This window comes from Macaca thibetana, chromosome 11, assembly GCF_024542745.1.
Source record: "Macaca thibetana thibetana isolate TM-01 chromosome 11, ASM2454274v1, whole genome shotgun sequence".
Lineage (NCBI taxonomy): Eukaryota > Metazoa > Chordata > Mammalia > Primates > Cercopithecidae > Macaca > Macaca thibetana.
The window spans coordinates 22,055,646-22,081,969 of NC_065588.1; the positions used below are offsets into that span (position 1 = coordinate 22,055,646).

At 36.4% G+C, this 26,324-nt stretch overlaps 3 protein-coding genes across 5 annotated transcripts in view; 1 reads left to right on the top strand and 2 right to left on the bottom strand.

The window, feature by feature from the left end:
• Positions 1-26,324, bottom strand: part of LDHB (lactate dehydrogenase B) — a 478,946-nt gene that overhangs the window by 236,855 nt on the left and 215,767 nt on the right. The window lies entirely within an intron of this gene.
• Positions 1-26,324, top strand: part of CMAS (cytidine monophosphate N-acetylneuraminic acid synthetase) — a 412,527-nt gene that overhangs the window by 222,691 nt on the left and 163,512 nt on the right. The gene's annotated exons all lie outside the window — the stretch shown is intronic.
• Positions 1-26,324, bottom strand: part of ABCC9 (ATP binding cassette subfamily C member 9) — a 140,792-nt gene that overhangs the window by 63,842 nt on the left and 50,626 nt on the right. For 2 of the 3 annotated variants that reach the window (XM_050747609.1, XM_050747610.1), the window contains exons 16-22: positions 24,930-25,037; positions 17,784-17,856; positions 14,697-14,802; positions 6,500-6,538; positions 4,982-5,083; positions 2,964-3,048; positions 1,568-1,648 (exon numbers count right to left, since the gene is read on the bottom strand). In XM_050747609.1, the coding sequence (XP_050603566.1) occupies positions 1,568-1,648; positions 2,964-3,048; positions 4,982-5,083; positions 6,500-6,538; positions 14,697-14,802; positions 17,784-17,856; positions 24,930-25,037 (594 nt within the window). The remainder of the gene's footprint in view (positions 1-1,567; positions 1,649-2,963; positions 3,049-4,981; positions 5,084-6,499; positions 6,539-14,696; positions 14,803-17,783; positions 17,857-24,929; positions 25,038-26,324) is intronic. The other variant, XM_050747611.1, reaches the window with a different exon arrangement.

The following is a 26,324-nucleotide window of genomic DNA, read 5'->3' on the forward strand; positions in this document are numbered from 1 at the left end:
CGGCTGGGTGTGGTGGCTCACACCCGCAATACCAGCACTTTGGGAGGCCGAGGCGGGCAGATCACTTGGGGTCAGGAGTTCGAGACCAGCCTGACCAACATGGTGAAACCCCGTCTCTACTAAAAATTAAAAAAAAATAGCCAAGTGTGGTGACATGCACCTGTAATCCCAGCTACTCAGGAGGCTAAGGTGGGAGAATTACTTGAACTTGCAAGGTGGAGGTTGCAGTGAGCTGAGATGGTGCCACTGCAGTCCAGCCTGGGCGACAGAGGAAGAGTCCGTCTCCAAAAAAAAAAGAAAACCAAAAAAGTACAATTACATAGGCTATTGTTAGATCCTGCAATGACTTTCATGGTGTTTTGAGGTTTTTTGGGGGAATAACTTTGGAGACAGGTATTCTTAGGGAGATGACTTAGTATGTCCAAATTCTTCTACCATCCCCAATAACAGATCCAAATTCAGTGGAAAATTCCAAAACCAACTTACTTTTTGAAGAGGCTCTAGAGATTAGATGGAGTGAAGACTCTAAACATGTTCTGGGAACCGGATTTATAAGTGGTTAATAATTGTGCAGAAGGAGAAGGCAGGGATGCATTTACATACTCTGCCAGCATCTCCCTGTTGTCTACTTGTAAGCTATTTTAGGTCCCTCCTACTGGAGAGACCAAAATAGAGCAAAATTGTAATCAACATAACCATCAAATTGTATTTCTAGATCCACAGGTAGAAATAAATTATTAGTCCAAGATGGATATCATGAAAATAATTCATGGAGTTTTTAAAGACATAAATTTTAGATTCTACCTTTACAGATTATGCCACAGGTCTAGAGCAGAACCAAGATTTCTACAGTTGTAGGGAGTATCACAGATAGAGCTTATCCACAGCCCAAGTTGCACAGCACTGGAATGGGGTACTAGGCTTACTTAGCCCTATGCCTACCAAGAGTATATTTTCTGGCTTTTTTTTCTTTGCCATCAAATATAAATAAGAGGACTTATGATCCTGCCTCGTTCATCCAATACTATCCAAATCCTCACCTGGTTAAGAAATGCAGATAAACAACCACTAGGGCATCTCAGTCTTGTGGACACCAATCTGGATCCTCCCAACTCTCAAGATATGTTGCTCTTCTACTGATCTACTGATCTGTACTGCAAGGATTTATTTCCTCTATATACTTTATGATTTCACAAATTAAACCATTTTGAGAGGGGGTCTCACTCTATTGCCCAGGCTGGAGTGCAGTGGCATGATCTCGGCTCACTGAAAGCTCTGCTTCCTGTGTTCACGCCATTCTCCTGCCTCAATCTCCCAAGTAGCTGGGACTACAGGCGCCCACCACCACGCTCGGCTAATTGTTTGTATTTTTAGTAGAGACGGGGTTTCACCGTGTCAGCCAGGGTGGTCTCGACCTCCTGACCTCGTGATCCGCCCGCCTCAGCCTCCCAAAGTGCTGGGATTACAGGCGTGAGCCACCGCGCCTAGCCTTGTCTTATCTTTTTAAAGATTCGTTTGTCCAGATGGAAGAATGAAATAGAAATAAAAGGGAAGGCCATATTCTTACCAAAAAGACAATGTTGGTGTTTTGATACAGCGCGCGTGCCACACAGATTCTCTGCCTCTGTCCCCCACTCAGGTTGATGCCCTAAAGAAGAGACACCCCCAAATACCCATTTTTTATATTAGTAAATGATCTCTTGGTAATATGACCTTAAAATATAAATGTCTTTTAAAAAATCTTAAATTGATAGTAACTTGTTAATTAAATTGTAGTAATATTGGTAAGAAAACATGAAAACTGTCTACTGGCCAACAATTCTCAAATTAATCAAGATGGCTTCAGGCTGATGTGGTTAATCCTCCTTTCACTCTAATAGAGATCTCTGCTGTACAGAAGCATTAGTAACCAAGACACTTTCTAGGAAATGCAAGCAATTCCAAGATTTTTTCTTGTTTCCTGAGTTGTGTCTGTAGTTTACTTAACATACAACCCAAATTTGATATTATGAGTTATGTGAAACAATACTAGCCTCAAGAGTATGCTTTCATAATAAAGTACCACTTACACATTTTTTTTAAAAAAAATTAGTATTAATTGACCTCTTAGTATGTGCCAGACTTGTGTAAATGGCTTTACATTTTTAAATTTCTCTTATTCTTCATAGCAATTCCAAGATGTAGGTATTGTTTTAATTTTACACATGTGTAAACTGAGGCTCCCAGAACTTAAGTTCATTCTAATACACACTGCGGTATGTAGCAAAAAAGAACAGTCATTAAGAACAAAGGCCACAGAGCCAGACTAATCCTGGCTACACTACTACCTTGGCAACTGTGTAAGTTCCTTAACCTCTCTCAGCCTTGATTTTTGCAACTTCATATGCAGATAATGATAACACCTATAACACAAATTTGTTGTGAAAGTAGATAATGCATGTAAAGTTTGTGCCCAGGACTGACAACGATTAAAACATTGTAGACATTGTTGTTCTAAAGATTATAGGTATAAATAGTTCTCAGTTTGTCTGAATAATATGACTTCAATGCAAAACATGGTTACACAAAGAGAAAAGAGCACTTTAATATGAATAAACAGATGTTTAACAAGATTGGGAGAAGTTATCGAAAGTAGTCTTAGTTTTCAAACCCATTACAGCAAGCTCCACGTAAGCAAAAATGCATTTGGTCAAAGCCAGGAACTATGCTTCACTTTTTCTTGAGAACTCTTAAGTGACTACTAAGTACCATGTTAAGTATACAGTGATTACTCAATAAATATTAATACATAAGAAAGAGTGGCATCAAATGACTCCTGTCTTTGGTTTCCTGGAACTTGTCACTCTGGACAACATACAGCTCCTAAGCTCTCAAATTTCATGATTCTCTATTAATGATTAAAGACAACCAGAAGACTTTTCTAGATTTTTGTTTATTGCTTAATGAAATTGTTTATAGCTCACCCTCTCTCCAATTTCAGTTTGATCTCCAAATGGTAATAAGTCAATATCTGGCTGAAGAGAACAGGCATCCGTGACAGCTTTGTACCTTTAGGAGAAATGATTTTGAATTTTTAGATCTCTATGGATACATTGCCCATAAACTAAGTGCCAAGTTCAATACCTTGGAAGCTGAAACAAAACATTTGCTGAATCACTTATTATATGTCAGCCTCTGCTCTACATTTCTGGATACAAAGATAAATAAATACCACTTCCCACTATTTTTTTTTTTTTTAAGACAGAGTCTTACTCTGTCGCCCAGGCTGGAGTGCAGTGGCACGATCTTGGCTCACTGCAACCTCCACCACCTGGGCTCAAGTGATTCTCCTGCCTCAGCCTCCTGGGTCGCTGGGATTACAGGCATGCGCCACCATGCCCAGCTAATTTTTTTGTATTTTAGTAGAGACAGGGTTTCACCATGTTGCCCAGCGTGGTTTCAAACATCTGAGCTCAGGCAATCAGCCTGCCTCAGCCTCCCAAAGTGCTAGGATTACAGGTGTGAACCACCATGCCCGGCTAGGTTCCACTCTTAAAAAGCTAGTTCATGGAGCAGAAGACTGATACAAAAACATACGATGAAAATTCACCTTGTTAGATGTTACAGTGGAAGTGGGTACAAAGCACTCCTAGAATACAGAGGAAGAAATGACTGATCATTCTGAGAAGTTTCAGAGGAGGCAAAGCTTAAGCTATGTTCAGAAAGTTGAGTAGTAAGTTTTCAGGAAGAAAATGAGTAAGGAAGCGTAAGGAACTTGAGAAAGTAAAAAAGTTCATGGTGAATGTAAGGGACCATGGAAGGCTCATTATGGCTAAAGCAGAGGTGGTGAGTGGGTGCCTTTGCACACTGTCATGCATGCTGAAGGGAAGAGGCAAGGGAGATAATGAGGACTGACAGTCTTCAAGTTCATATAAGGCTGGGACTGGAAATTAAATGAACTGGAAGTACAAGGAAGTGTGGGGATTGAAGATGCTGGGGGAAATGACACTGGCTTTATTTTCCTAATTAGTTTGTCTTAAAATAATCAAGTAATTCTTGATTCTTCCTTCTTTCTGTTGATATCTGTCCATTGATGTTCTTCAATTTTTTTTTTCTCAACTGTCCCTTCTTTTACACTTCTACCATCATTCCCAAGTGCAGGCAACACGCACTGCATGCCTGGATACTTACTCCAATTAACTCCTGAATGTCTCCATATATATGTATATATGCACATTTGTGAATCTGTATATATAGAATGCACATCATTATAGCCGGTTGGCTTTTAGGCCCCCCACTATCTGATCTCAGCCTCCTTAATCTTTCTGTCTGGTTTGCTCCGGGGTCCTAAAGAATCCCGAATAATTTAGGTTTTGTCTTTCATATGGTCTACTTTTCTCCTCCCTCCCCGCTTCCTCTTGCCTTTCCACTTACCTTATTCTCCTTAATTTTCAAGACGCATCTATGGTCCTAAGACCCACTCTTGTAAGAGTGGCTCAGGGAAAGGGTCATGCCTTCTTATGTGACAGTGGTATATAAAAGATGGCCTATTCTGGCTGCTCCCAGTCATCAGACCCCTCAGATCCTACATTCTTCTTCTTTCCTAAAGTCGTCAGACCCCTCAGATCCTACATTCTTCTTCTTCCTTCTAAACTTCCTTTGTGAAATTTACTTGAATTTTTCCTTCTCTATCTTCTCACCAACAACCTAAGCAACACCCCCTCACTCTCACCCTCCCCACCCCACACACATACACACTTCAATTGCTGTTTAGTCTTGGTGTACAAATTGTTCTCAATAAGGGTTCAAGATGGCCTGGAACTTCCAATGAGGCTTCTCTTCAAATAATTGATTCAAAAGACCTTGGTGATGAGGATGAAAATGAGGCCAGCAGGAAAGAAAGTACCAGATGTAAAAGTTCCAGAAACCATTGTTCATTCCCAAACACACAAGTCGGAAACAGTTGCCATTTTGGTTCTAAATTTTATATGCTCAAAATTACCTCTGTTTGTTAAAAGGACTTCCAAAAGTAATATTTTCTTCTACTGTAGCATTTAATAGCCAAGGCTTTTGAGCTGCATACGCCACAGAATACCTGTTCCTACTGAAAAATGAAAAAGAAAAATAAAACACCAGGATTATGCAAGGGTACTGTGCATGTATGTATTTTACTATAAAAAAGGGAAATAAAATTAATAAACTATCTCAGACACAGAAATGGAAAACTTCTAAAAGAGAAAAATTTAAAGACTACCAACTTTATTAAGAAATGATTAAATATGCCACCTAAATTAAAGGGATTAGGATTCAATCAAAATGTCACATGTATAAAATTTGGTTTTGTACACTGAAGAAGTGTTTTATAATCTAAACAACTAATTGAATTTTCCTTTTCTAAAATGACTACAATTTTTAAAAAATAATTAAATGGTTAATAACAATTCGCTCACTCCAATAACCACCGATATTTTACTTTATACTAATAGCACTTTACTAACTATAAATTCTACATGCAAACTTTAAAAAATATGTTAATTGATACTATAATTATTGTATGGCTTTGTGGTTTAATCACATTAACATATTTTATGGTAATAGGTAAATATTTCAAAACAAAAAATATCTTAAGAAGTCCCTGAAACTTTCAATATTGAAATTGTGCATGTAAAAACTGCATATTTCAAAATACATTGAAATAGTTTATATTTTTAAAATAACTCCCTACCCCCTTTTGACTTGTAAATTCTAACAGATGGCTATACATCAGACTTTAATTTCCAAAAGTTAGGAAAATACATGTGAGCTGAAGAGGATGATGGGATTGGGGTGGGGTAGAGGGCAGGTCAGTTTAAAAGTCAGATTTCCACAGTTAGTTCATGATCTGTAAAGTACTAATGAAGGAAATAGGGTTAAAAGAGAGAAGGGTTAAAAAAGACAGTAGTTAGAAATGTTCAATGATCTTTCTAAAACATTACATCTTAGGAGTGCAGGAGACATGATAATATATAGTATGCTAGCAGTTTCTGAGATAATCATATGTACAGTAAAACAACGGTTCCCAACCTCTGACATGTCTGCCTTCCCTCCCCACCCCACTGGGGTATTTAAGGTTTTTGTCTTTGTTTTTCCTTTTAAGTAGATAAAGCACTTGGCTCTTTGTCTCCACCTTACAGGTTGGTCCCATCACCGTTTAACTCAAAATCAATATGTGTATTCATTCTTACATTTTTATTTTATGAAATCCAAAACCCAGTTTACTGAGGACAGTTTGAGTTTCAGCCAAAGTTGGGACACGTGTGACTCAGTGAGAGGAAAACAGTTGACACAAGGAGCCACTTTGTTTGGTAAATTAATTCTTTTAGCAGTTTGCCAAGGTTGCGAACCACTGCTGCTGGAAATATGCTAGCACACTTTAATAAATAACTATACATCATCAGAATAAACAAAATTAGATTAAAGAGATTAAAGTCTGAGGAAGGAAGTTATTCTTATTAAACTCAGGTTAAAATAGAAATAATACCTTCTGGTTGCTTCAAAAGAAGGCTCAGATTCATTTACACTGCAAGTATGGCAAACAATGTTCATTAATTATGAAGCAGAAATACAGAACCAAGGTACACATCAGGTAAGAGATACAATAAACACTGGACATATTAAAGAGCTACATTTCCCAAATGGTTTCTGATATTAATTTCAAAGACAAACCAGATAAGTAGTATTCTTCTTTACATCTCCATCAGCTAGGAAATAATTGCTTAATAAGTTTCTAAAACATAGATAGCACTGTTCTCGTTCATAAAAATTGGTTCATACAATGACTGGGTTCTGTGCCAACCATGCTCCAAACAGCTGTAAACTTGGGGAATCCTTCTAGAATACAGTTTCCCAGTTTCATAAGGATTCTGTATTTCCAAGGCCTTCCAACCTTTATAATTTGAATTGAATAAATTTAAATTCCAAATTAGCTACCCTAAGGCAGCAGCAGAAGTACTTTTTGGGTGCTAAACATGAAAGATACACAAAATACACTGGCCTCTCAGGAGCTTGTAAGAAAAACAGACATGCACCAGAAACCAAACTACATCTAAGTGTAATCAATTATTGATACGATTTATGTAAAAAGTGGGCTTTGACTAGTCACAATTTGTTATGCCTGTATTATGAGGAAAGACATCTGAAGACCTATTTCTTTTATTGTTCTAATTTTTTTATAATTTAGGGTCATTAGAATTCTGTCATTCTGAAAGACCTGAATTCAATAACCATATACATAATTAAAGCCTACAGAAACTCCAAAAATTGATTCTATTTGACTTTGCAAAATGTTGTATGTTTTTGTGGAGAAAATTTACTAATTATGCTACCTAATGATATTTGGTTAAGAGTTACTAAGGATCATTTTCACTACTGCACACTGCTAATGACATCTTGGGATGGCTGATAGAGGCAAAAAAAGCAATCTTGGAATAAAAATTTGCTCCCGATAATAATTATTCCCTGATTTAAGTTACTGGTAAAAAATAAGGAAATGATCATTTTTCTGAATAATATTTTCCACACAATGTGTTTTAGATACCAAGAAATTTGGACTTCATTTTCTGTGGTATAAATCCAATAGGTGACCTCAATAGTTTTAACTAATTTGAGGAAGAGAGGGAAGAGGAGAGGAAGAGTGAGTGTGTGGCAGAAATTAATGTGTTTATTTGTATTCTAGCCACTCAAGTGGAAATGCCCATTAGACATGTGTAAATACCTGTTGGACATTTGAGAATGTCAGCCCAAGGTAGAGATATGGATTTAGAATTCATCAATCTATTCAGTAAAGGTTGATTAAATTTGGACTTTATTAATATCAGTTAAAAATATGCATTGATCGCTTATTAGTGCCACACATGCTAAAGATACAGCGAACAAGAAAGATCCATTCCTTCTTTCACGCCACTTTCATTTTTGTGGAAGCATAATAAGGGAATAAGGGCTAAGACAGGTGGGGTAAAAGATGGTATTAGGGCACTGATCAAGAACCAATGAAAAACAAAGAAACAGAGAACCAGCAAATCAAACAATAGAGTTGACGTGAGAGGGAAAATTAAGAGTGTGCTAGATGAAAAAAAAAAAAAATCCAAGAGTACTTCAGACCAGAGAAAATTCGTATTAGAAGGCCATGAGGTGTCCTGATTACACAAAGAAGTGATTTATATTCAGCATGGCTGAAATGTAGGTGTAAATGGCAATGAACTTAAAAAAGTAAGCACAGCCAGATAATGAAGGGGCTCATAAACCATTTTATAGAGCTTGAACTTTTCCTAAAAGGAAAAGAAAACCACTGAAAAGATTTAAACAAGAGAGAGATACAGGTTCAGTTTAGAAATATCACTCTGATCACAGAATGTAACAAATGAACTAGAGGGAGCAAGACTGGAGATCATAAAAGAAATTCTTTGCCTCACAGATTTGACTCAGTCAAGTCACCTATATTCGTTCTTATAAAACACTGTACTTCTTCCTAGTATTTACAAAAGATTAATCAAATAACTATAAAATTATTTTCTTACTTCCCCTTGGTTTCCCCTGCTAAACAGTAAGCTTCATGAAAATAGGGGCCTGGCTTCTCTTGTTCACTTATTTCTCCCCCAACAATTAATACAATGACTTGCATATAAATGGTGTGCAACAAATATTTTTTTAACAAATTAATAAATGCAAGTGTTACAGAAACCAAGAAGCCAAGTTGATTTCAAGGAGTCGTCAGTGGGTGAAGAGTTTCAAAATCTATGGAGAAGTAGGACTGAGGACAAATTACTGGGATTTAGCACTTAGGCACTCATGTACGAGAGCCTTTCGTCCAGATTGCAATGCGCAGAGTAAAAGAGAAGAACGGAGGTTAAGTGTGGGTGGACTAGGTCGTTAAAAAGAGAAATGTTCCAGTTGATTGAGAGATAAGCAAGACCATTATTTAAAAAATGGATGGGGGATAATGGAGTGTGAAGAGCAATAAATAAAGACATTTATAAGAGAAAAGGGTTAATGAATGCAGTAAGGTCCTGAAAAAAGCAAAACAGCACATAGGGGATCTTTACTTCTGAAAACCTCTCCTTGAAGGATTTATTTATATTTTCCTTTAAAAGTTACATATACTATACATTTATTATTTTCAGAGAAAAAAAAAAGAGGTAAATATAGACTCATTTGTAGGTAATCATCTTCCAAGAGCAAATTAACCCATTATTTCACTAACATTTGTATGAATAATGTTATAATCCTTAACTTCCAGAGACTACCTGTTCCAGCCCTCTCACATATCAATATGTTTAACCAAATTCAATTGTGGGAGATTATATATTTTCTCTTCCAAAATAAAGAAGTAGATTTAGCTCTGTCTAGACTCATCCTCCACCATTCAATGTGGTACTCAGCAGCACTCAAGACAACAGGAGAATGCAAAGAGGTCAGATAGAAAATCCCCTTCTAGAAAATAGAATAAAGTTTCACTTCTGAAAACCTCTCCATGTAGAATTTGTGTGTATTTTCCTTCCAGAGTAAGAGTTAAAGAGGATACAGCGTATTAGCAACTTCCAAGTATTATGGTTAACAATATTATGGAATGGGAGAGTGACTTTTGCAAATTTAAATCAGGAATGAATTTGGAAGAAGGGAAACTAGATGTTGGCACAAACATGATATATTACATCTGACCCAGGAAAGCTGACTTAATATATTATTCCTTCATGCCAGGCAAAGTCACATGAAAAGGAATATCTCCTCCATTTGTCTGAAAATAATTGAAGCACTGTTACAAAGCTGATTACAGTAAGATGGTGGGAGACAGAATGTCAGGACAGAAGGGGCCTGAAGGGTAGGATGGTTGATGGCATGGCTGAGAGGGAAAAGAAAAAAAAAAAAGGAAAACAAAGATAAATGACAACTGTTTCTCACATAAGTACCGCCACAATTAAAAAGCATTCTCGATTCTCTCACTGAAAGTATTCATCAGATAAGGCATTTTAGTTCTAGCTCCTAAGATATCAGTAGAAATTGTTTATCATGACAACCAGGAAAGGACTTCAGTCAGGCAGAACATTTATTTTTCAACAAATATGAAGCACACCTGGATGCAAGATTGACGTACACATTGGCATTCTGACAATTTTGGAGAATTTTTTTCATTCCTCTCTTCTCTCTCTCATCTTTTCCCTTCTGGGTCTACAATATGTCAGACTAAGTCAAAGGAAGCAGTTCCCAAGAAAACAACTATCGGGATGTTTGTGTACCACGTTCTCCCCACACAGGTGTGTGCTGGATGAACAGCAATGCCTTTTCTCCGGCCCAAAGTAAATATTTCCTGCTGCAATAGGTCAGAGTACTTTATTGGATTTTGTTCATACCTGTCTATGAGGATATATTCAAAAATAAAATTTACGGCCGGGTTGGTGGCTCACGCCTGTAATCCCAGCACTTTGGGAGGCTGAGGCGGGCGGATCAGCAGGTCAGTAGATGGACACCATCCTGGCTAACACAGTGAAACCCCATCTCTACTAAAAGTACAAAAAAATTAGCCGGGCGTGGTGGCGGGCGCCTGTACTCCCAGCTACTCAGGAGGCTGAGGCAGGAGAATGGCGTCAACCCAGGGGGCGGAGCTTGCAGTGAGCCTGGGCGAAAGAGCGACACTCTGTCTCAAAAAATAAATAAATAAAATAAATAAATAAATAAAATTTATGCAATCAGAGACACATGTAATGGTGAAAGAATGATAGCAAGGTATTTGGTGTCTTACCATATAAAAATTTAGTTTATTATTTTGCTTTGTTTTGAGCTTTAAAAAAAATTCAGTTTGTTGAAGTAAAGAACTTTTAACCATTTACACATCAGCAGCTTATGAATATCAATAATTTCTAAATTAGCTTTGCTTTAATTAATAGTTATGTACCTTTCTTTATTGGACTGGGCATACAGCTTTTGTTTCTGGAATGAAAAGAGTAATTACAAATAACTCTTTAAAAGAATGTCAGTAGCCTCTGAATATTCCTGATCCTAAAATATGTTTTATCAGATATTAAGGATATCATGAAAGAAAATTAAGTAATTCTTTTAATTAAAGAAAAATGAAATTTGCATTAACTTATTCAAACTTTTAGAAGTTTACATTTTCATTTCTTTGTGTGTTGAACCAGCTTAAACATTCTTGAAGAAAACTTTAGTCCTTTCTGCCATGAAAAGATGGCATTGTTGTCTAGTAAGGCAAATGCCCATAAAAAGATAATTTTTAAGTTACAGGAATTTTATAGATACTCTGAATTATCTTAATTTCCTTCTTACACTTTCATCCCGCTGGTTCTGACTCCAAGGTATATGCTGAATCTATTCACTTTGGTCCATTCCACAGCTACCATGGTACATCAAACTACCTTCATCTCTCATCTGAATTAGTGAAACGAACTCTTAATGGTTTCCCTCACTTCCCCTCTTGCCTCTGTAATTCATTCTCCACACCACGAGTCAGAATCATCTTTTCAAATTGTACGTCATATCTTCGCAAAATGTAAATCACTCCTCTACTTAAACTTCTACAATATTTTCCCACTGAACTTAGAACAAAATCTTGACTCCATAGCATATCCAGAACGCTTTCTTCCTTTTCCAGGTGGCCTCAGCTTGCACCTGCATCTGTAAGCATTTACTAGCCATTCTAGACCCTTTTTAGATCCTCAATCACACCTCACAGGTATAGTACTTTTTACTATATTGCCTTGTTTTATCATCGTCACAGCATTTATCAAAATCTAATATTATGTCTTTTTTGTTGTTGTTGATTACTTATACACAGGCCACGTTCTAGACTGTAACCACATGAGATAGAGACTTGTCTTGTTCACTTCTATATCCTTGATACCTAAATCAGTGTTTGGCATGAAGGACGTACTCAGTAAATGTTGAATGAAAAAAAAAAAAAAGACTAAGAAACAAAGTATCTATATTCCATACTAAACATAGAAGATGCTCCAACTGATGTACAATTTATGCATTTCTTCAAATGTAGTTAATTTCATTCCTGCATCAAACTAGATGTTGAAGATCTGCATACTTAGACTCTGTTGTTCTGATCCTACCCATACCATATTCTTCACCACCGCTTGCATGCCCTCTAAATCTTCAAATAACATTTACTATATAATCTGTAATCTAATATTATATTCTGAATTGTATTTGTAATAATTGGCACATGGAATTTGCTTTCAAATAAATTTTAGGACTATTGAGGACATTAGGAATTAACCTTTTATTGACTTATTATAAGGTATGTGGAAGATTTCTCTTAATTTTTTTTTTTTTTAAGAGAAATGGTCTCACTCTGTTGCCCAGGCTGGAGTATGGTGGCACATTCACAGCTCACTACAGACTCAAACTCCTGGACTCAAGAGATATTCCTACCTCAGTCTGTCAAGTAACTAAGACTACAGGCATGCATCACCATGACCTGCTTATTTAAATTTTTTTTTTGTACAGATAGGGTCTCACTACATTGTCCTGGCTGGTCTCGAACTGCTGTTTTCAAATGATACTCCTCCCTCAGCATCCCAAAGTGCTGGGATTACAGGCATAAACCACAGCTGGCAGATTTCTTTCACAGTTCTCTCCAAAAAGAGAAAATCAGTCTCTACTGAGTAAATGTATGCTGTTTTTTTCCTCACGTTTCCTTCTTTGCTTAGCTTTCATGAAGTTCAGAGAGAAATTTGTGGTCCATATGTTATAATTATACAGGACTTCAGTACATGCATTTCTGTCTATTACAACTTCAGATGATTATTTAAATAATATTTTAAAATTTTTATTTACCTTTATCTTTCAAACTCTACTATACTATGTTGTTTTAAATAAAACAATACAAAACTTTATGAAATAAGACATGATATAAATCATATACATGCTTAGGAAAGCAAGAAAATAAATAAGTAGGTTATAAAGAATATTTTCTGCATCCTCACATCATTTCTTTATTCATTAACACAATGATAATTATGAATGACAATATTGGCGGTCAATTTAGCTCAAGTGGAGATGGGGCCTGGAAAGTTAAATTACACTTGGAACAGGCCAGATTAGGAGATCTTCCTGGTAGTATGAAAATAAAATCTCAAGTCTTTTCTGTCACTGTCATTCTTTCTCTCTGTTTTAATGGTGGTAAATCAGGATAAAAACAAAACCCAAATAACTTAATTATAACTGTACAAGCCACACAATATAATTAAATCCAGTGGGATCTGCTTCTTCATCCAAGATGGAAGTGGCTTCATCCAAGTGGCTAGGGGAACATCATCTAGTGCCTGAGGTTAGTGACTGACACCGTCTACTGCCTGAGGATAGTGGCAGGGGAAACCTTGTCTACTACCATGAAGCAAACTGAAGTAGCAATGTTTTACTGAGCTCTCTGCTGGAGGTGCACTAAACAGTTGCAAGGTTACTATCTGCTAGATTTGCTCAACAGGGATAAAATGTACACTCGACAATTCAGTCTTCTTCTTTTGCCAATGACATTGAAAACAGGATTTACACTTCTGCTAATTTCAGCCTGAATTTCACAACCTAGAATTTTTTTCTTAATTGGAGTTTAAAATATAATATACTCTTAAAAGGCCCATAGTCTTCTCATTCTTGAGAGATGTCTGTGTATGTAAACAGCAAACTCAGCCACAGCGGAATTCATGATAGTAGGTACAAAATGATATGAAAGAACATCTGTGGGTTTCCCAACCTCAACACAATTGATATTTGGGACAAGAGAATCCCTTGGTATGGGGGCTGTCTTGTGCACTGTAGGATGTTTAGCAGCATCCCTGCCCTCTATCCACCAGACCAGTAGCAACCCAATGCTTCAGTGTAAAACCAAAAATGTCTCCAGATATTGCCAAATGTCCCCGGGGGCAAAAATCACACCTGTTTGAGAACCACTGGTCTGTAGCCTAATTTCTTAGATCAGCTGTAGCCAATTTATTCATAAACTACTTATGAGGAGTCTACTAAGTAGGCCAAACTAAATAAGCATAACTTACTCTTTGTTAACCAATTATGTAACATTTTTCTGAATCACTTTATTACCACAATGTGCTTTGACCACCATTCAAATATCTAGAAGAAACATCATTTTGGAAGCGATCATTCAAATGTCTGGAAGATGCACTCTATTTTCCATGTCATTAGAATTGCATAATATACTAATCAAATCTATTCATATCTCCAACTATATACTTCTAGTATCTAGTTTAAGTATAAGGATAAATAGTTGATTTTCATTTCTTATACAGATTTTGGAAAAGATCATTTGATATTTCTTCTCTGAACATTGAACCTTTAAGGCACTGTTTCTATTTAAGCTTTATAAATAATGTAAATTTTCCATAACTTATTTTATTATTGAGTAAACTTTTAAGTTATTTCTTTAAGCATTACCCACTTAAATTAAAAATCTATCTTTACAATCCCATCCTTACTTTTGTCTCAGCAATATAGTAGTTTATATTATTATAAACAACTTTTGTAATAAATTGTTTTGTAACTTTTTATTTATGACTTTGAAGGTTTCCACCAATTTTTTTAAAGCTGTGCTTATTTCTGAGTGGTCTTCAGACTTAGAACATGTAAATGTATTTGTCTAAGTTCTTTCCTTGGAAGATTATCGGATGTATGACATAGCAATGGAAGCCAACTTAAAATATACATACTTGCTCCAGTGAACTTTTCCTTCCAACGTCTGCATCTCACCAAGGATGGCAAGGAGAAGAGAGGACTTCCCACATCCTACTTGGCCCACAATCATGGTTAACTGACCTAAGAAAGCAAAACAAAGGATAACTACAGAATGAGATGGATTCTTAGTGAAATAAAATCAAAACACATTTAGAAAAAGCTAATGTTTTACAATCAATGGCCCAGTTTTGATCTCCAGCAATAAGGTATTCTAAACAGCTCCTTTCTCTGACACATCTTTTTGGAAAAGGAAAAAAAATATATATAATGATTTATTATTTTAAAAACTAAGAGAATGGCTGATATCAGTAAAGAGAGCAATGAAATAATTGCCTAGATCATCACGATTAGTTTTAACTTTAATATTCAATTCATTCAGAATATAAAGGACAGTTTTGACTAAAATAAATAATTGAGATAAAAATGATTTGGGTGAATTTATTAAGGCACTCTCTTCTCCAATTTCTCTTTGAAGAAGAGAGTGTCTTTGCATGTATAATAGAAAAATCTATGTCTTTGCATTTATAATAGAAAAATCTATTTCTAATGAACATCAGGCCAGGTCAAAAAAATTTCTATTCAATTACAGAGACATTTTAAGGAAAAAGTACTGGGTTTATTCCTAAATATTTTATTCCTTTTGATGCCATCGTGGATAGTATTGTTTTCTTAATTTGAGATCATTTGTTGTTAGCATATAAGTACTTGGAAATAAAATTAACCAGGGAGGTGAAAAACATATACACTGAAAACTATGACATTGGTGAAATTAACACAAACAAAAAAATGAAAAGACATCTGGGCTTAGGGACTAGAAGAATTAATATTGTTAAAATGTCCATACTACCCAAAGCAATCTACAGATTCAATGTAATCCTTATCAAAATCCCAATGGCATTTTTTACAGAAATAGAAAAATCAATTCCAAAATTCATATGGAAACAGTAGACCCCAAATAGCCAAAGCTATCTTAAGAAAGCAGAACAAAGCTGGAAGTATCACACTTTTTGCTTGCAAAATATATTACAAACCTATAGTATTCAAAACAGTATGGTACTTGCATAAAGACACATGCATATATCAATGGAACAGAAGAGAGAGACCATAAATAAACCCATACATATGCAATCAACTGGTCTTCAGCAAGTGGTTTCAACAAACTGGATATCTACATACAAAAGAATAAAATTGGCCTATACTACACCATACACAAAAATAAACTCAAAATGAATTAAAAACTTAAATGTCAGACCTGAAACTATAAAAATCCTTAAAGAAAAAATAGAGGAAATGCTTCTTGGCATTGAACTTGGCAGTGATTTCTTGGATTTCACACCAAAGCACAGGCAATAAAACCAAAAATAGATAAGTAGAAGCATATCAAACTAAAGAGCTTCTGCACAGCAAAGGAAACAACAGAATGAAAAGGAGACCTATGGAATGAGAGAATATATTTGCAAACTATCTGTCTGATAAGAGATTAATATCCAAAATATAAAATAGTAAAAAAAAAAAAAAAAAAAAAAAAAAAAAAAACGGAAACAGAAACAAAACAATTGAATTAAAAAATGGACAAAGAACCTGAATAGAGATATTTCTCCAAGTAAGACACACAAATGGCCACCAGGTATATATTAAATAGCATTCAACAACACTAATCATCAGGGAAATGCAAATCACAACCATAATGAGATATCACCTCACACCTGTTAGAATGGCTGTAACAACAACAAAAAAGAAAGATAACAAGTGTTAGTGAGGATGTGGAGAAACTGGAACCCTTACACACTGTTGCTGGCAATGTAGAATTGTGCAGCCAACAATGGAAAACAGCATGGAGGTTCCTCGAAAAACTAAAAATAGAATTGTCATATGATCCAGCAATCCCGCTTCTGGGTATTATGCAAGAGAATCAGAATTAGGGTCTCAAAGAAATATCTGCTCCCCCATCTTCATTGTAGCATCATTCACAATAGCCAAGATATTGAAACAACCCAAATGTCCATTGACAGATGAATGAATAAAGAAAATGTGGTATATACATGCAATGGGATATTATTCAGTCTTATAAAAAGAAGGAAATCCTGCCATTCACAACAACATGGATGAACCTAGAGGACATTATGCTAAATGAAATAAGCAAGCCATAGAAGGAGAAATACTCTATGATTCCACTTATATGAAGTATCTAAAATTTTGACTATTTTAGGTATTTTAATTAATTTAGTCAAAAGTTTAGACACTTCTTTTCACAGAAGCAGAAAATAGAATTGTGGGTTCCAGGAGATGGGGGAAAGGGAAAATGGGAAATTGTTGTTCAATAGTTATTTTTGGATTTTAGTTATGTGGGATGAATAAGTTCTAGAAATCTGCTGGTTAATATAGTATGTACAATTAACAACATAGCCCTGTGTACTTTAAAATGTGTTAAGAGGATAAATCTCATGTTAAGTGTTCTTCCCACAAAAAATAAAGTAAAAACAGAAGAAAATAAACACTGAAGAAAAGAAGAACATAAGGAAATTTTTGGTAGCGATTGCATATTGAACACCTTTATTGTGGTGATGTTTTTCACACGTATATACATATGCCCAAACTCATCAAAATGTAAGCATTAAATATATGCAATTTTTGTGGATCAATTAAACTTCAATAAAACTTTTTAAAAATATTAAATATAATTATTGGATATGTAAGTTTTAAGTATCTTGAAAACTTCCTCAGTATTTCTCAGAAATAGAAAATAAGTTTCTCATATACTCTTTCTTTAAAGTGTTTCTCAAACAAAAAGTGAAATCAACCACCCCACTGTTTAAATTGCCCAAATCAGCAAATGAACAGTAAATAATTGTCCAAAGGTATAGACCCATGGTGAAAGGCAGGTCTTATCATTTCCAGCCATTCCCACAGTGACACAGTGGCTCACAAGCAGAATGGTGCAAATAGGTAACCATAAATAATATTTATGTCTTTAAAGTCTCTCTTTGTTAGGCTCAATTATCTTGGAAAACTATGGTTATGGTCATGAACAATTACAAATATGCATAACAAATGACTCTTACCTGTTGGAATTCGAATGTCTATATTGGATAATGTGGCTAAACCACTGCCCCATGAAAAGTATCCATTTGTGACCTACAAAATAAAAATATAGAAATTAAATTATATGTGTGGTATCAATGAATAATTCTAATTAAAATAAAAATTTGTAAGTGCTAAAAGACTCAACCCAAGGTAGAACACACAATGGTGAAATTCTGATTTAGAGTTATGGTTTTTTAGTGGTGTAAATGAAAAATTAAAGAGAATGAAAGTGAAAGGAGGGTCTTTCAATTTGCGATATTATGAAGAATGCTAAAAATCTCTGAAAATTTGGGATTACCGGATTGTTTACATATGGACATTCTTAAAAGACAATTGTCCCAAACACTTTCCAATGAAATCCCTACATTAATTATTTTCTTACTGCCAGACAATTCCCCAAATCCTAGTGATTAAAATAAAGAAGAGAAATAACCACAGATTATTCCAGCAAAATGACTTCATTAACTGAGGAGGAAAACTCTGTAATTAATGAGTTTCCTGAACTGTGTAGGCCAACTATTCACTGAAGTTAAAAAAAAGAGTAAAGAATAATAAAAGAAGTGAGGCAATATTGCTTGTGTTATAAATGCCAGCAATCAGCAAAAATCACAATACCTTCTTTTCATCCCGCAGAATCTATTTGTTTTAACAAGCTTCAAGTGGACTTAATACTTTTACCAGTTATAAAAATAGGAAATAAAACAATAACGGAACCCAAGAATTAGAAGGATGAAGTAGACATAGATGACGGGAGGAAGGGCTCCTAAAAATCAGGAGAAATTAAAGATACACTTTGCTCATAAACTAATATCTTATTTCAAAACCATAAATGAAATTTCTAAGCACACTATTGTTTAGGAATTTTGCAGAACGGATTTGTGATATCTCAATTATAACTACATATAACCCTAAAAACTCTTCATAAAATGAACAACTTAGAGAGTGAAAAACTCTGCTCGAAAAGGCTAGATTATGTTTGTCCATGCAGGTTTTCTCTAGCTTATAATACACATGGCACAACATTCAGTAATAGCCATAACATAGCTAAGCATGAAATTAGTCATGGAAGGAGGGTCTCACGGAAGGGCTGGATTAGAATTGCTGATTGCTTTGTAAATATGGCTGATCATCCTCATTCTGTGTGAGGCACAGGGTTAGGTTGGCATAGATCACAAACAAGGCATAATGCATCCTCCCTACTCTCTTGAAGCTTGCAATCAGTTGAGTAAGTAAACCATGGAAAGAAGTGAGTACAAGACACTACATTATGGGCTAAGTACCAAATAGAGGGGACACACAGACACTAAGTACAATAGCAGCTCATAAAGAAAATCATTTACATCTGGGATGAGTCAAAAAACTTTTTGGAAAAAGAGGCCTTTTAACTAGTTTTGTAAAATATACTGAATGTCATTGAAAGCATTTGTAGGTAAAGAACTATAGTGAGAATAGGCCGAAGATCAAAAAACTATAAAATACGTCAGAGGAAATGATGAATAGAGCTAGCTGGGGCAGAGCTGGCTAGGGCTGTCATTATGGTTAAATGACAAAGGGCATGCAAAGAAATTAAACAGCCTCAGAGGCTGAAGATTCCATTTTCTCTCCTAGAGTAGGTGAGGAGGCTAAAAGAGGCACAAAAATAGATGCTTGTGGACAAGGGCCAGCATGAAACTGAGAGGGGCCCTACATGACACCCTTGATGTTCTTAGCGAATTGGGAGCTAAGGTGATCTGGAGAAAGAGGAGGCAAAAGGGGAGAGAAGGAGGTGGCAATAGAGTGGTGACAGTTGCATAGCTACTGTAGGTTTGGAAAATAATGCTGCTAAGAGACATGTGAAAGGATGGCAGATAGCTACTGGGGGAGGGGAGTCAGCTGAGATTGGAGATAATAAATCTGTGACCATGCTGGCCTGTATCACTGTGTCACCTTCTCCATAGCACTCAGCAGCCTGGTTATAGACGTGTAGAAGGCACGAGGTTGGATTCCTGCAGAAAGGTACTAAAGGACTGGGAGAAAAAGAAGGGGCTCAAGATATTGAAGGTTTCAATGGTGTTAAAAAAAACAATGACCATGAAATTAAAGGCCTGAGAAAACTTGGGTACCAGGATTTTGTTGTCAGTGACTGACTAGTCTAATAGAGCAAGATAGAGGGGATGCAGTTCCAGGTGGTGACCAAGTGTGAATACAGATTATATGAGTGTGGCAGTAAATTATACCTGTGATATCAATGAACAATTTCTCATTAAAATAAAAATGTGTAAGTGCTAAAAGACTCAACACAAGGTAGAACACACAATGGTGAAATTGTGATTTAGGGTTATGGCTATTTAGTGGTGTAAATGAAAAATTAAAGAGAACGAAAGTGAAAGGAGGGTCTTTCAATTTGTGCTGTTATGAAGAATGCTAAAATTCCTTTAGAACCTTTCTGCAGCAATCCTACCTCATGCCTTCTACACATGTAAAACCAGGCTGCTGAGTGCTATGGAGAAGGTGACACAGTTATCCAGGTGAGGTGCAAAGGAATGACAGTAGATTAGGGGATTTTCAGGCCGGGATACTGGATAGACTGTGCCCTTGGAAGTTTAAATCCTAACCATGTGTGGCACATACAAAGATAGAATGGTGGACTAGGAAACATACTCACATCTACAGTGAAGGTGGAAGAGTGATTACGAGGTCCTTGATAATAGATGTGAGAGTAGGCAGAAAACACCATAGCTTTATGAGTGTGACAGGGGAAGGTCATGGTCTGAAAGTAGCAGGAAAGAACTAGAAGAATGAAATGTCACCTTCTGATTTGGTGCTACATTGACCTAAAAGAAGGAACAACATCCACACAAGAAAGATAGAAGAGCAGGAAGGCTAAAGTTAATTTCTCCTGCTACCATTTACAATTTCGTTCCCTCCCACCTTTTACAAAATGCACTAAATTCCCCACCAGCAGGGTTAAAATCCCGACTTCCCCAACTAGATATCTGAACTTGGAAAATCAGCTAATATATAAATCGGTCTTTGCAAAGCATCTTGTAAGGATAGTACAATGATGAACATCATAGCAGGGTTTCTGATAGAGGAAAGATGGAGGCAAGCTCAGTGTACATCACTAGGGCATAAGTAAAACGCAGCGACACAGTCTACAGGACACAATGGTGCACTTAGCAGAAGCAAAACATCAAGAAAACACTTAAATAAATTGAGAGCACATAGACACTTATGACAACGCTACATATTTTACAAATATATGAGCATGCCTAAGCACATCAAGCACATTAGAGCTGGTTCTATAATGATGGGGGTAGGGGTATGTATATTGCAGATGAGGTGACTTTGATAGGAAGGAGTATCAAGGATACAGGGAAAGAATGAATTAAAATTTAAAAGCAGGAGCCAGATAGACACAAAATGTCACCTAGTATATGATTCCATTTATATGAAATATCCAGAATACGCAAATCCATTGGTTGCTGCCCAGGGCAAGGGGAGTGGGAAATGGGAAGCAATTGCTTAATGGGTTTGAGATTTCCTCTTGGGGTGATGAAACAGTTTTGGAACTAGGTAAATGTTGCACAACATTGTGAATGTACTAAATGCCACTGGACTGTTCACTTTGAAATGGTTGTCTGCTAAGTGAATTTCACCTCAATGAAAAGAATGTTTTTTTAAATGTAAAGGCAGGGCACAGACAGACCATTGTCCATTTTCTCCTTCTGAAAATAAGTAACAACGATGAACAAAATTTGGTTTGTAAAAAATCTCACCAAAAGAAGCAGTTAGGAAATGCCAAGTCAAACTATAAGGAAAAAATACAAATTCAAAGGTGTGAGCCCCAGACCACCTAAGCCTCCTTCCCCCAAGGGGCCAAGTATAGCTAAGAAGGCAAAAAACAAAAAAACCAAAAATATAGTTATAAAGACTTGTTCTAAAAGGTATCAATGTTCATCAGAAAGCTATAGTAATCATTACAGCAGGATATTGAACAGACAAATAAATCTGAGAAAAATCAGTAAAGGCTATCAACTGATTCGCACACATATAGATCCTTGATGTGTAACTGACATCACACTGAAGATCAGTGGGGACAGTGATCAATATATGGGGCTAGGCAACTAGATATCACACTTGAAAACATTAAATCAGACCTTACTGATTTACTACTAAATTTGGGAAAATGACTAAATGTACTACTGCTACATTTATGATTTACTAATAAATTATTCATCACTGATTTACCTACTAAATCACATCCCTACTTCATACTAAACACAAAATTTGATTTTATGTGTATTAAAGGACTGAAGGTAAAAAGTGTAGCTTCAAAGCTTTTAGGAGCTAATATAGAACGTCATCATGGCCTCTGCGTAGGAAAAGTTTTCTTAAATAAGACCGAACACCAAAGCATTAACCATAAAGGAAAAGTTGTATACTAGACTATATTAAAATTAAGAACTTGTGCTCAGTGAAAGATATCATAGAGCAGAAAGCCAAGCCACATAGAGTGGGAGAAGAATTTTGCAACATATTTGACTGTCAAAGTAGTACCAAGAATTTTTTTTTTTTTTTTTGAGACGGAGTCTCGCTCTGTCCTCCAGGCTGGAGTGCAGTGGTGCGATCTCGGTTCACTGCAAGCTCTGCCTCCCGGGTTCACGCCATTTCCCTGCCTCCCTGCCTCGGCCTCCCGAGTAGCTGGGACTACAGGTGTCTGCCACCACGCCCGGCTAATTTATTGCATTGTTAGTACAGACAGGTTTCACCATGTCAGCCAGGATGGTCTCGATCTCCTGACCTCGCGATCCACCCACCTCGGTCTCCCAAAGTGCTGAAATCACAGGCATGAGCCACGAGGCCTGGCCAAGAATTTTTAAAGAGAAGAAGGACAAACAACCTCGTAATTCACAAAAGAGAAATCCAAACCCAAACCCCGATGGCCATTTTCATAAATATAACTTTATCGCAAGTTGTCTGACCTTATTTGTAATCAGAAAAATGCAAATAAAAACCACAGCAAGATACAGTTGCATCTCTCCCAGCACATAACACTTGGAAAAAAAAAAAAAGAAAGAAAAGCATTTTTTTAGTGAAGATGTAGAACAATTGGAACTCTCAGTCACTTCTGGTGAAAGTGTAAATTAGCACCATCACTTTGGAAAGCAGTTTGCCATTATCTAGGAAGGCTGAGGATGCACATACCATATAACTCAGCAACTGTTCACAATACGCCCAAACTGAAAAACACCCAACAGCCCATCAAAAGTAGAACAGATAATTAACTTCTGGTATATTTATACAATAGAACAATTTATACAATAGAACAGCAATGAGAGTGAATGAATTGTGGTTACAGCAGTATGGATGAATTACACATACACAATGTTGAGCAAAAGAAGCAACACACACCCATACACACATATTTAAACTTTTAAGAAACTAAAAATATGTTTTTAGGGATGCGTGCATAGCAAGAATAATCAAGGAAATGATGACTGTAAGAGTCGGGGTGGCAATTATATCTCAGGAAATATGTAAGAAGACAGCAGATACATGTGTTGCTGCATTTTCTGAGGGAGCTGCTGATATAAATACGTACTTCTCTGAAGTATATAGTATTTCACAATAAAAATATTTCAAAAAATAAATACATCATTACCAATTTGTGAGCTTTCGCCATAAATAAAAAAATTAATTTGAGCTTGAAAGTGAGCCTGAAACTGCGGAGGCCATTCAGAAGCACAGCAAAGTCAGAGCCATTGATAAGCAGCTATTTTTCTAATGCGTGAATGGTCAATTTTGGAAAAAAAAATCATAATAGTCTCTCTTTTTTCTTTCAAAATGAAAATTAATGAAACACATGGAAAAGACATATTTTTAGATTCCTACTATAGTGAACAGAAAATGTCAATTAAAAACTGGCCCTGCTTTTTATTCACCAATACATTAGTTGTTATCTGGGCATTGTGGGGAAACAACAGCATAGAGGACCCTTTCCAATCTCTCATTCCTTATCTTTTCAGAGCCCCTAGTTCACACTCTGCCTGACCATTATAATTGCCTAGGAACACCACACACACACACACACACACACACACACACACACACACATATTTTTTTAAAGCTTTGTAGGTGATTCTAATGCATAACCAAAGTCAAGAATCACTAGAACCCTCTTTAAAATTCCTATGTGACATATCCTTTTAACCCCCAACAAACCACACTAAAATGGCATGTCCACCTCAAGATGGGCAAACCATGGCTCAGTGAGGCATAGTAATGTGCCCAGACATCAAGTTAATGGAAAAGGGAGGGCTAGCACTAGCTTGTTCCATTCAATCACAGGTTTGTTCCGATTATGAAGTGGCTATTGTGGGAAGGTATTGTGTCAGGTGTCAAGGAGAGAGAGACCTAAACATAGCTCTTGGCTCTACTATACACCCCATACTGAGCCTCTCTGTCTCTCTGACTGGCCTAGGCTGTGCAGAGGAATTGGATATCCTCCAATAGCCAATGCAGCCAGTTTGCTAAGTTTCCAGGACTCTGGCAGCTCCCATGGATGGAGGCCCTTGACTGCTGCTGGCAGCTATTCCAGTTCCTGCACAACACTGACCACTCCCTCTTATCCCCAACTCTAGGTTGCCTGTTCTGCCTTAACTTAAGCGCAATGCCTGGGGAGAGTCCAAATAGCCAAGTTTGAAATGAGATCAAGGGCAGTACCGGGAAACTGGTGAATGCATACACTAGTCTGAGTCTCCCCTGATTGAAAACAATGACTATCTAATTTATATTCCTAAAATACGAATTTATAATGTTGGTATTCTCCATGAATCAATTTATTTGGTTGATAAACATAGGAATACCAGAAAAACATACATGCAACACTAGCTTCTAAAGCAGATTCAGAAGAAAGGCACATTCTCTGGTTATTGAAATGTGCTGCTGGAGCAAAAATTGTGGCTGGGAGGTGAGGAAGAACTGACAACTAAAACTCAGATATTTTTAAAAATGTTGTTAGGGTTAATGACAACTGTAAAAAGAATTTAAAGGCACAATTTAGGACACTTTCACAGAACTTCGCCATAAAATAGTAACATAAATGTATCTATTCATGTAAGAATCCAGGAAATAAAAATAACCTTTATTGCGATGTCCTCTGTTTCTGTGGGACGTAGACGCCGTGTTGATTGCTCATAGCTGTCCAGGTGATATCTTCCAGGCTGTTTCCTGTTTATAGTTTTTGGCTGCTGCATTCCAAAAGGAAAAGAACACAAGTTGGAGCTTTATTAAAAAAATGAGGTTTTACCGAACATTTACTCACATTGCTAACTAAGTTCCAAGAAAAAGAAACAAGTGGATGTCATATTTTAATTATTTCAATGACTCCTTCATAAAAAAAAAAAGAAAAATTCTTAAGTTATAGTTAAACCTCATTCACATGCCTCTTAAGAAAATATGAAAATAGGATACTTGCAAATGATGGAAGTTAAAGTACAGAGTCCCATAATCTTTCTCCAGTGTATGGATGGATTATCTTTCTCCAGTGGCATGGATAAGCTTTTTGGATAATCTTTCTCCAGTGATATGTATGGATTATGCCCAGGCAATAAAAACAACTGTGTGGTGTTAAAAGGTGATCAGATTAACTCAGGTCAAACTAGAATCCATTTGTTAGACTATCATATGGTTTGGCTGTCGTGGGAGGGACCCAGTGGGAGGTAATTGAATCATGGATGGGGGGGCCTTCTCCCGTGTTGTTCTCGTGATAGTGAATAAGTCTCAGGAGATCTGATGGTTTTAAATAGGGGAGTTCCCCTGCACACGCTCTCATGTCTGCCACCATATAAGATGTGCCTTTGCTTCTTCTTTGCCTTCCACCGTGATTGTGAGGCCTCCCCAGTCATGTAGAACTGTGAGTCCATTAAACCTCTTTCCTTTATAAATTACCCAGTCTCAGGTATGTCTTTATTAGCAGCGTAAGAATAGACTAATACAGCTATCAGGCTTGTAAATGTTCCACCAGTACATTATTGATTATTCTCTGAATCATGAGGAGTTTTAATCTGATACACTCACATAAATCAGATTGAGCTGCACAGCACCCAGCATCTGCTATGGATTGACAAAAGCATAAAGATCTAGAATTTTTGTCCAAAGATATTACAGTGTTTCATCAGGAGATCCGTAAGTCTTATAGAATGATCTAGTCTATCTCCAATGTTATAGCCCTATTCCCAGTCAACGGACTAAAATATCCATTATAAAGAGGATGCCAGCTGAGGTGTGACAGTCTCCATATATTTAAGGTGATTGTAAGTCATACCTAGAAATCTGTTATTCTCTAATTTTTTAGTTCAGTTTCACACAGAGATAAATGGCTAACGAGAAGGTGCAATATTTAGCTCATAAATCTCTAATTTGGAAAAATTTTAAAACTCAAAATTTCTTCCAGAAACATATTGAGTCAGTATTTCAACATAAATAATTAACCTTTTTTTTTTTTTTGCAACTGAGTCGCACTCTGTCACCCAGGC